Source organism: Schistocerca gregaria, chromosome X (genome assembly GCF_023897955.1).
Source record: "Schistocerca gregaria isolate iqSchGreg1 chromosome X, iqSchGreg1.2, whole genome shotgun sequence".
Taxonomy (NCBI): Eukaryota; Metazoa; Arthropoda; class Insecta; order Orthoptera; family Acrididae; genus Schistocerca; species Schistocerca gregaria.
In genome coordinates, this window is record NC_064931.1 from 36,663,749 (window position 1) to 36,676,203 (window position 12,455).

At 38.4% G+C, this 12,455-nt stretch overlaps 1 protein-coding gene across 10 annotated transcripts in view; it reads left to right on the forward strand.

The window, feature by feature from the left end:
- Positions 1 to 12,455, forward strand: part of LOC126298657 (heat shock 70 kDa protein 14-like) — a 193,445-nt gene that overhangs the window by 120,682 nt on the left and 60,308 nt on the right. For all 10 annotated transcript variants that reach the window (XM_049990079.1, XM_049990080.1, XM_049990078.1 and 7 more), the window contains one exon: positions 11,378 to 11,539. In XM_049990079.1, the coding sequence (XP_049846036.1) occupies positions 11,378 to 11,539 (162 nt within the window). The remainder of the gene's footprint in view (positions 1 to 11,377; positions 11,540 to 12,455) is intronic.

Genomic DNA, 12,455 nt, shown 5'->3' on the forward strand with positions numbered 1-12,455 from the left:
CATTAACCCAATTTGGTAATAACACCAAATTGCCAAAGAATTGGTCAAATAAAGGTTTCATAGGTGAGCTCCTTTTTGAATAAATTGCACTTCCTACAAATACTTTCAACAAATAAAAGCCTGGCTGGCATCCGATTTCCTCAAAATCAGATTTTTGTGTCTATTCCACCTTATATCACTAAGCGCATGAACTCTACATCCTGATTTCTACGACTGATCACTGATTGGGCAGTCAAACATTATTATACTTTTCATTTATCTAGAAGCACAATATTAGATTTATTTATACTGACGGTCAGTAATCAGTCTTTGCACCAAGTACTGATAAATTACAAGTCTTTCTGGAATTTGTAACAATTTTCTAATGTCACTTTTCTGTACTAAATTGTATCAGTTTGTAAACAGTCTCCGAGAGCTACAGTATTATCTGGCACAACATAACACAATAAAGTGAACAGTAACCCCACTGAAACTTCCTGGTGGATTAAAACTGTGTGCCAGATTAAGATCTGAACTGGTAGGAACCTTTGTCTTTTATGGGTAAATGCTCCACCAAGTGAGTTATCCATAAACGACTTGCAACCCCCCCTCCCCAGTTCTAATAATATTCCTACTGCACTTCCGTTCAGTACACAGGATGCTACTTTATTTCTATCTGTGGATCCCCTTTACTAACAACATAGTGGACTCTTATTTGCAAGAAAGTCTTCAATCCTGCTTCATGCCTGTTCTGATATTTTAAAAGCATATAGCTTATTTACTATGCAACAGTGTAGAACTGCACAGCACATGCGATCACAAGGTTTTCCTGAAATGAAAATTATTTAATTGTGACAAATCAAAAGTTGAAACTCATGCTTTCAATCTTCTCATCCTTATAACCAGGAAATCAAATTCGAACTACTAGGTGCCACCCCCAGACACTCCTACATTGCTGTAGGATAGGCACGGGTAACCTGCAGGCCTGATTCGCATAATTACTTAAGCTCACAGACCACTTTTCAAGTGATGCAATAGTAATGCTTCAGGCGCAGGAAGTGAAAACTGTAGCATCTGTGACAATGTTTATGGGAGTGACATACCACTATGAATGGCACCCCGCTGCCATTTAAATCAGCACATTTCCTGAGTAGTCAGTAGTTTTCTTGTCATTGTCACCTGTTACCAATGTTTACAATCCATCAATGTGTAGCACAGATGTAGATAGTACGCAATAAGTAACACGTTGGGGAGTCAGCGGTGGTATAATTGCATTATGCATGTGCAGAGTAAGAAAAACTGACAGTGGTCTGTGTCACGGGTTGCAAACCCGAGGCAAGGTGAGCATCAGCAGAAATATCAAAAAATAGGTCTTGGATGGAGTACAATGTGAGCACCTCACACTCTCCCCAAAAATTTCTTCTGCAGGTCAAACTGAAACCAATGATGGGCCGAATCCGGCCTGCAGGCAACTGGTTGCCCACCTATCCTATACATCATCACTACTATTGTCAGTTCTCGAACAGCCAATCACAAAATTCAAGAAAGGAAAGCATTGCAGAATATGCAATAACCAGTATCACAAGCACAAATTTCAGATCACTCCAACTTCTTCAATAGATACCAGGATTTTAACTCTCAAGAGCAAGAATTTCTCATAAGGATGATAGTATTTCAACCAAAATATTAAAAGCATGTACTCCTGTTACAGCTGATGTTTACATCCATATTTTTAATGCATCACTTTCACAAGGTATCTTTCGAGACCAGCCAAAGCCTAACACTATTAGAACACTTTTTAAGAAAGGTAATAGGACACACGTTAATAACTAATGACTAATTTCACTATGAACTTCATTTTCTAAAGTTGCTGCAAAAGGTAATGTATTGAAGAATGGTCACGCCTATCTACAAATATACTGTCAGTCAAAATTAGGATGCCAGATGAGTCTCTCCACTAAATATGGCATCTACCATTTCACTGAGCACATACTGAAATATCTGACTGGCGAGTCAATACCTAGCAGGATGTTCTTGTGATGTATGTAAGACATTTGATTTTGTAAATCACAACATTGTTTTGGAGAAACTTAAAAGTTCAGTTTTCAAGGTACAATGCTTTAAATAATACTGCACTGACAGGAAGAAAAGGGCCATGTTAGATAGCTCATGAAGTTTTCATGATGAATCTCCCCCTGAGTGTGGACAAATTATTACAGGCATTCCACAGAGTTCAATTCTGGCAAAACTCCTGTTCTTGATATGTATAAATGATCTTCCACCTTACAGTAATAAAGCAGAAATGGTGTTCTTTGATGATAATACAAGAATCACAATCAAGTTCTTCAGGGGTGTGACAACAGACAGATCAACGAAAGAAATGCTAAAAAATATTCATTCTCGGAAAACAGTCTATGACTTAGAAAACATACACTTCACTGAATTTTGTACAAGGCAAGATATATCACCAGCAACAATAATAGAACACTGGGAGATGGGAAACATGTAAAATCAATTGTTCAAAATTCCTAGGTGCACATATAGACCAAAACTTGAATTGAAAATCACATATTACAGATTTCTTAAAATGCTTGAATTCAGCAACATTTTTTCTACATGTAATTGCTGATTTTTTTAATGAAAGCATTAAAAAACCAGCTTGCTTTGCACACTGTCATTCATTAATGCCATTGGAAATAGTTTTTTTGAGGCAATTCTACACACAGACATGAAGTATTCATCATACAGAAATATTCTGTAAGGATATCTGGTGGTCATCCTCAAATTTCATGAAGGCAATTGTTTAAAAATTAAGCATCCTAACAACTTCTCTTATGAAGTTTGTTGTGAGGCATAAGACACCATTTAAAAATAGTAGTGTTGTTTGTAAGTCTAACACTTGGAACAAAAATTGCCTCCACTATTCACAACTTAACTTACTCAGCTGTAAAAATATTTGAGAACATCACCTACAAATTAAGGGTGCAGGCACATAATAAAAGTTTTAAAAACAATTAAAATAATTTCTGTTTGGCAACTCCTCCTACTCAATGGATTAATTTATATAAAGTTAGTATCTGTACGTTGTTGGGTTCTACTTACCTAATTTTGTTCTAGACTAACACAGCAATATATTCAGTAATATTACTTCTACCAGATTTGATAAAGATCATGTTTTTTTTTTTTTTTAATAAAAAGTCTTGACCATTTAAAATGAAGCAGATTTTAGCCACCAAGTATTAAAATGAAGAGGTAACTTGATACATTATTAATGAAATGAGCATAAAGTCTCTGGTATCTATCTTGGAATAACTAAAAACCTATAAATTTGACTACTTCCAGAACTCACTGAACATACACTCACTCGAACAGAAACAACTACTGAAATTCACCAAAACAGGTGAAACAGGTAAGCAAGTGCCCAAAATGTCTCCTTAATACCTTGGTATGACAAGCTGTCTATTTTAGCAATCATATTCCCACTTGACAGCTTCTACAAGCAAAACATGTCAAAGCACTACACCACAGGAAGTAGTTTTAAAGAAAGCATTACATTTATCATCTATGTTATTGGCACTATAAACATCCTGCCACACTTGTTCCTTGACAAGGTTTAAAAAGCACTCTAATGCTGTTGGATTAACTTTCCTACTTAGTTTGTAATTAAATGTGACATTTGAGTACCAAAGCCTTTCAAGTGTTAGGATTTTTGCATCATGGTCTGAAAGGCCGTTCACCCTTTTCCTAACTGAATGCCCATCTAGTAATGAAGAGTGAATAAAAATGTAGTCCATGGCTGTGCTGCTGTTCCTCCGCACCCTAGTTGGAAAAAACACAGTGTGCATCAGATCATATGAATTTAGGAAATCCACCAACATCCTGTTTCTTGCACCATCATATACAAAATTTATATTGAAGTGACCACATATAAATAATTTCTGATACTTCCTACAAAGTGATTCAAGAACACTCTTTACCTTGAGCAGAAATGCCCTGAATTCATAGTTAGGGGACCTATAAACAACAACAACAATTAGAAGTTTAGTTTCAATAAATTCAACTGCTCCTGCACAACATTCAAATATCTGTCCAGTGCAGTGCCGTGGTATGTTTATGGACTCGAATGGAATACAGTTTTTTATGTACATAGCAACCCATGAACCATGGACCTTGCCGTTGGTGGGGAGGCTTGCGTGCCTCAGCGATATATATAGCCGTACCGTAGGTGCAACCACAACAGAGGGGTATCTGTTGAGAAGCCAGACAAACGCGTCGTTCCTGAAGAGGGGCAGGAACCTTTTCAGTAGTTGTAGGGGCAACAGTCTGGATGATTGACTGATCTGGCCTTCTAACACTAACCAAAACGGTCTTGCTGTGCTGGTACTGTGAAAGGCTGAAAGCAAGGGGAAACTACAGCCGTAATTTTTCCCGAGGGCATGCAGCTTTACTGTATGGTTAAATGATGATGGCGTCCTCTTGAGTAACTTATTCCGGAGGTAAATTAGTCCTCCATTCGGATCTCTGGGTGGGGACTACTCAAGAGGGCGTCGTTATCAGGAGAAAGAAAGCTGGCGTTCTACGGATCAGAGCATGGAATGTCAGATCCCTTAATCGGGAAGGTAGGTTTGAAAATTTAAAAAGGGAAATGGATAGGTTCAAGTTAGATATAGTGGGAATAAGTGAAGTTCGGTGGCAGGAGGAACAAGACTTTTGGTCAGGCAAATACAGGGTTATAAATACAAAGTCAAATAGGGGTAATCCAGGAGTAGGTTTAATAATGAATAAAAAATAGGAGTGTGGGTGAGCTACTAAAAACAGCATAGTGAAAGCATTATTGTGGCCAATATAGACACAAATCCATGCCTACTACAGTAGTAAAAGTTTATATCCCAACTAGCTCTGCAGGTGATGAAGAAATTGAAGAAATGTCTGACGAAATAAAAGAAATTATTCAGATAGTGAAGGGAGACGAAAATTTAATAGTCATGGGTGACTGGAATTTGGTACTAGGAGAAGGGAGAGAAGGAAACGTAGTAGGTAAACATGGATTGGGGCTAAGAAGTGAGAGAGGAAGCCGTCTGGTAGAATTTTGCACAGAGCACAACTTAATCATAGCTAACACTTGGTTCAAGAATCATAAAAGAAGGTTGTATACATGGAAGAAGCCTGGAGATACTGACAGATTTCAGATAGATTATATAATGGTAGGACAGAGATTTAGGAACCAGGTTTTAAATTGTAAGACATTTCCAGGGGCAGATGTGGACTCTGACCACAATCTATTGGCTATGAACTGTAGATTAAAACTGAAGAAACTGCAAAATGGTGGGAATTTAAGGAGATGGGACCTGGATAAACTGACTAAACCAGAGGTTGTACAGTGTTTCAGGGAGAGCATAAGGGAACAATTGACAGGAATGGGGCAAAGAAGTACAGTAGAATAAGAATGGGTAGCTCTGAGGGATGAAGTAGTGAAGGCAGAAGAGGATTAAGCAGGTAAAAAGACGAGGGCTAGTAGAAATCCTTGGGCAACAGAAGAAATATTGAATTTAATTGATGGATGGAAAAAATATAAAAATGCAATAAATGAAGCAGGCAAAAAGGAATACAAACGTCTCAAAAATGAGATGGACAGGAAGTGCAAAATCGCTAAGCAGGGATGGCTAGAGGATAAAAGTAACGATGTAGAGGCTTATCTCACTAGGGGTAAGATAGATACTGCCTACAAGAAAATTAAACAGACCTTTGGAGAAAAGAGAACCACTTGTACGAATATTAAGAGCTCAGATGGAAACCCAGTTCTAAGCAAAGAAGGGAGAGGAGGAAGGAGTATATAGAGGGTCTATACAAGGGCGATGTACTTGTGGATAATATTATGGAAATGGAAGAGGATGTAGATGAAGATGAAATGGGAGATATGATACTGCGTGAAGAGTTTGACAGAGCACTGAAATACCCAAGTCGAAACAAGGCCCCGGGAGTAGATAACATTCCACTAGAACAGCCTTGGGAGAGTCAGTCCTGACAAAACTCTACCATCTGGTGAGCAAGATGTATGAGACAGGCGAAGTACCCTCAGAGTTCAAGAAGAATATAATAATTCCAATTCCAAACAAAGCAGGTGTTGACAGATGTGAAAATTACCGAACTATCAGTTTAATAAGTCACGATGCAAAATACTAACGCGAATTCTTTACAGACGAATGGAAAAACTAGTAGAAGCCAACCTAGGGGAAGACCAGTTTGGATTCCGTAGAAATATTGGAACATGTGAGGCAATACTGACCCTATGACTTACCTTAGAAGAACGATTAAGGAAAGGCAAACCTACGTTTCTAGCATTTGTAGACTTAGAGAAAGCTTTTGACAATGTTGACTGGAATACTCGCTTTCAAATTCTAAAGGTGGCAGGGGTAAAATATAGGGAGCGAAAGGCTATTCTCAATTTGTACAGAAACCAGATGGCAGTTATTAGTCGAGGGGCATGAAAGGGAAGCAGTGATTGGGAAGGGAGTGAGACAGGGTTGTAGCCTCTCCCCAATGTTATTCAATCTGTATATTGAGGAAGCAATGAAGGAAACAAAAGAAAAATTCGGAGTAGGTATTAAAATCCATGGAGAAGTAATAAAAACTTTGAGGTTCGCCGATGACTTGTAATTCTGTCAGAGACAGCAAAGGACTTGGAAGAGCAGTTGAACAGAATGGATAGTGTCTTGAAAGGAGGATATAAGATGAATATCAACAAAAGCAAAACAAGGGTAATGGAATGTAGTCAAATTAAATCGGGTGATGCTGAAGGTATTAGATTAGGAAATGAGACGCTTAAAGAAGTTTTGCTATTGGGGAGCAAAATAACTGATGGTCGAAGTAGAGAGGATATAGAATGTAGACTGGTAATGGCAAGGAAGGCATTTCTGAAGAAGAGAAATTTGTTAACATCAAGTATAGATTTAAGTGTCAGGAATTCATTTCTGAAAGTATTTGTATGGAGTGTAGTCATGTATGGAAGTGAAACGTGGTCGATAAATAGTTTAGACAAGAAGAGAATAGAAGCTTTCAAAATGTGGTGCTACAGAAGAATGCTTAAGATTAGATGGGTAGATCACATAACTAATGAGGAGGTGTTGAATAGGATTGGAGAGAAGAGAAGTTTGTGGCACAACTTGACTAGAAGAAGGGATTGGTTGGTAGGACATGTTCTTAGGCATCAAGGGATCAGCAGTTTAGTATTGGAGGGTAAAAATCGTAGAGGGAGACCAAGAAATGAACACACAAAGCAGATTCAGAAGGATGTAGGCTGCAGTAGGTACAGGGAGACGAAAAAGCTTGCACAGGATAGAGTAGCATGGAAAGCTGCATCAAACCACTCTCAGGACTAAAGACCACAACAACAACAACAACAACAAGCAACTTTCCCACCCCGCAAAAAACTCCTTGAAAAACAGCCAGCTAATCTGTCTCCTAATAAAGGAAGCCCCTGAATAGTCAATTATTATGTGGTACTCCAATATACCAATATTTCCAGAACCACATCTGTAAGCAGTTCACTAACTTTATCTCTAATATCTTTTATATTTTGATGAAATATGCTAATTCCTTCTCTTCTTGGAAACATGACTTCCTCTGAATATAAACCTTTAGTTAGAGGGATGTCCTTTAAGCAGGTTAACGTATCAGTTGTCTTCACTCTAAGATAGGTGTAGCTTCAACACCAACTACTACAGTAAATTTTCCATGAGTGATCCCACCAACACCCACTACACTGCCGGCTATAAGCTTTGCCAGCTTCGCCTTCCCATACCTTCTGAGGTGGAGACGATGCCTAGTGAAACTTGACAGAATAAATTGTCCCTCATAGTTTGGGAATATCAGTACCAGGCTTGTTGTCAGTGCTCCCTTCAATTTTTAAAATGCTGTCTAAAAGTTGACAATGGAAATTCCAAACCTTTTTTCAACAAATGATTCAATAGCTTAGCAATTTCGGCAAACTCTTCAATGAATTCCCATTAGTAATTACAGAACCCTAAAAATGATTGAAAGTACTATGTAGTTTGTGGTGGTAAGAAAGCACTTTCTGCAGAAGTTAGGCGTGCATCAATTTTCACATCTTCCTCTCATTACTGAGTGTTAACTGTGCTGGATTTAGCCTCTTAAAGAATTCCTCTGACCATTGCATGTGCTCTTCCATATCCTTAGAAAATGCAATTATGTTGTTGAGATAAAAAATCCTCTGAGCACTCCGTCTGATACTAATAGCCTCAGAGATAGCTGGCACGTTCTTCAGACGAAATGACAGCCTAAAATATTGATAGTGACTCCACGGGGCAGTAAATGTGGTCTTTGGCCGCTCTTCCTGAACCACTTCCAACAGTGATAACCACTCTTCATAACATTGTGAAGTATTTACATTGACTTAAGTTCTCTCTAATCTCCATTATATTTAGTACAGGATGTCTGTCCATCATCTCTCTTGCATCAAAATCTATCCTTTTTTGTTCCATTCTATGATTTTTTCAGGACTATTACAATGGTAGCTGCCCATGGACTGTAACTTGATTCAATATTGCCCTCAGCCAGCAGTTGGTCAATAAATTCTTCCAGTATAGGTTATAGGTGCCTAGGGATCCTGTACGGCTTCTTATACACTGGAGCATTGTTAATTGTTGGTATGGTATGGCCAGTTACCAGTATTGCAGGTAATGATCAAGCAGGATTGAACAGGTTGACAAATCATATTAACAAGACTTTCATTGTTGACTTATCTTTTCCCTCCAACTTGTTTTAACTTCTTGCATAATGCAATTGTGTTGATGCTTTGCTTGTGGCAAGTGTGGATGATTTTAGCTCTGACAAGTTGAGCTTATAGATTGCAAGCTTGGAGATCGTGGACGAGTATAATCTGGGGAGGTCCTCACACGACCTACCCAGATTATACTCGTCCATGATCTCCAAGCTTGCAATCTATAAGCTCAACTTGTCAGAGTTAAAATCATCCACACTTTTCAAAATCATAGAATCCCCATCTATTTCCTTCACATGTACCAGGCTTCAGTGCACAATATAGTGCAACATATCCATCTTGTTATTGCATTCCAGTAGCTCTGCAACACGCATCATCTGAAGGTCAGTATCCACCAACATTTGTAACAGTGAAGTTTTCTACATTGCTTTTTAACATGGTCCATATGTCCACAGCTGTAGCATTTCACCTTTGTGTGGAAAAAAGAAACACACAACCCTTATCTTGTCCTCAGGCCACAATACTGATCTCTTCCACTTGCGTAGCAGCCATAATGGTGGCAGCAAAATCCTTTGGGTTTTCCATTGTTGCTCTCCTTGACATGTCTTCTGGAAGTCCTCTTAAAAACACATCTGATTCCTGTTCTCTTCTTGTGGAGTAATTCTGTCTGCTTCTACTTTCTGTGTAAGCTCGTACAAGTTAGCAGTGATTTTCCTATTTCTGCCTATGAATGCCTCTACCAACTCGCTTCACTTTTGAGACAACCCATTAAGCTGTTCTCTAAAAAAAAACCTTGCTATATTCTGCTTGCGATAACGTGGTTAGTGGGCCTTCTTGAGCTGCTTTAATGTCTGTGTTTTATCCATCACTTGATGGTACTGATGTATGCTGCTTGCATCACAACCAACTGTAATTTAGACACATCCAAGGATGTCTTGTCTGAGCAACTACCCAACCTAGCAGCAGCTTCCAGGTCATCACTGAACATTGAGACATCCTCGGTTGCCCTACCCGAAAAAGGAGTTGCTAGATTAGCTGTGACAGAATCCTCAGAAGGGATAGGTGAACTAACCAAAGCTTTTGCTTCCACTGCATCCACTTGTTTATGCTCATTCTCGCTATTAAAAGTCTCCCTCTCTTTGCAAAGCTTCGTTTATCTCCTTTAGTTCGGCAAACTGCCTTGCCAAGAGTTCATCCATTTCCTGGATTGTCATTGTTTCTGTTTTTGGCATTTGTGCAAACTCTTAACGCACCACGCAAATGAAAGCATCAACCACAATACGCACAGTTACAGGAACAAACTACACTATTCCTTATGAAGGATAATATCCCAATGTGAACACTGATGCACTTTGTGGCCATTGCTTCATCTTGTGCTGCACACAGCTGGCACCATTCACATGCGTAGGAAGTCATTCCCAGCCAAATTAAAATACTGGCACCTCACTGGTTGTAAGTAACATTCCTTATAATTACACCTATACAACAGAATCCCAAATTCCTGAAAAGGCAGCAGGTCATAGTTATCGGGCAGTGCCATTGGCTGGTGATGACTTCATTCATTTCTGGTTGTTTGGTTTAGTTGGCTCCGGAAGTAGCAGTTTAGAATCGCAGACAGTCTAGTACCAGCTGTACAGCTGTTCTACATTCTGAGGCTCTCTCTCTTTTGCATTTTATGCTAATGAAAATTCAGTAACAGGGTGTAATTTGTGAGAACTGTAAAATACAGATATTTGGTTATGTTATCTATGTAAACCAAAGTGTGTTTGCAGAGACTGTGGTAGATGTTATAGATCTTGATATTGATCTTAAACCTACATAGATGTGTGAAAAAATAATAATATAATTTAGGTGCAAATCCCCATGTCCTATATGGGCATCCATTGTTCAGTGTGTGTATATGGTTGTGAGGTATTTAGTAAGACAAGGGTAGTGTGGATACTTCAGACTTTTATTGAGAGAGAGAGAGAGAGAGAGAGAGAGAGAGAGAGCTGCAAAAAGGGACATAATTGAAATGTAATCATCAAATGATTCTCTTAAATTTTTTCAAATTGAATTGATATAACAAACCAAAATCTGAACTCACTTTCAAGATGAGTGAGGTTCAAATCTCCACCTGGCCATTTTAATTTAGGTTTTCTGTGATATCCTCTTCTGACTTCAAAGAAATGCAATAATAATTTGATTCCAGTGCCATTTCCTTCACGTCTCCTCATGAGCTAATGTTCTGTTTCTAATGTTCTGGGCTGACAAAATGTTAACTTTTACATTTCTTCCTTTTTATCTGATTAAATAAAGAAACCACATACAGAAATATGTGCATGTGTTATCCAGTTGTTTCTGCTTGGACTGTGTTATAATGAAATATGTTGTTTTAATGGTGACAGCATCTTTCAAGAACCTAGAGGACAGATGTCGTGTGAGAAAATTTATGTATTCTTCTTTATTATTTTGTGTAATCCTTAATTTGGATGGTAGGATGTGGAATCAAACCTGTATACTCCCATATAAATTAGTCAGTTCTTGTAAATAATTACTAGGTTTAATTTTTTTGTTTTTATCCAGAAATTGAGTAATCATTGTTTAGTATAACATTGTTTGTAATTATATAATTTGTATTTATAAATAATTTGAGTAATGATTACATATCTCCTGTAGGATGTGCCTCGTTTATCGCCTGGGGGGAGCTACAATGGATGTTACCATCGTATTGTGCTGTGCAGGAATGTACACAGTGAAAGGCCATGTGTATAAACCAAACTTTGGAGGGGACAAGTTCACAGAAATACTTGCTACCTTTCTTGCTGAAGTATTTCACCAGTGAGTTCAATTGATCTCTGTTATTACAAGATCTCTCTCTTCTTGACACTGTGTTATTGTGATATTGTTGATAATTACCGTATATATGATTTGTGATAAAAAAGTAATGGAAATTTTTATTTTCCTAAAAGAATCTTTGTTTGTTCATAATCATCAGCCTTTTCTGCTTCAAAGTAATCCCCCTCAGGTATGATACACTTACTCCAGCACTTTTTCCAATCTTGGAAGTGCTTCTGAAATTCACTTTTCGTTATGATGTTCAGCTCCTCCAATGATTCTGTTTTCATCTCCTCAGTGGTGGCAAAACAACGTTCCCTCATTGTTCTCATCGGCCTCTGGTATAGGAAGAAGTTGCATTTGGCCATGTTTGGTGAGTATGGTGGCTGAGGCAACATAACGTTTTTGGCTTTTGCCAAAAAATCATGATCAAGCATTGAGATGTGAACAGGAGCATTATCGTGGTGCAATTTCCACGAGTAGTTTTGCCACAGTTCTGGCAGTTTTTTTAGGACTGCTTCATGCGAACAGCACTTAACTTACAGGTAGTGTTCCTTATTGACTGTACAACCATAAGACAAGAACTCTTGATGCACTATCCAATTGTCATTGAAGAAAACAGTGAGAAGAACCTTGGCATGTGATAGAATTTGTTGAATTTTTTTCAGTCCTGGCTCTTCAGGCAGTTTTCATTGGGACGATTGGGCCTTGGTGTTGGTGTCGTACCCTTATACCTGTGTTTTGCCACCTGTTTTAATCTTATTTAGAAGTTCTGGATTGTTGTCAGCTTTGTTCAGCAATTTCTGAGTGAAGTCTAGGTGGTAACGTTTTTGGTCAAAATTCCACGATTTTGGTGCAAACTTTGCTGCTGGTTCACGTTTAATTCCCCCCCCCCCCCCCCCCTCACCCCCACAAAAAA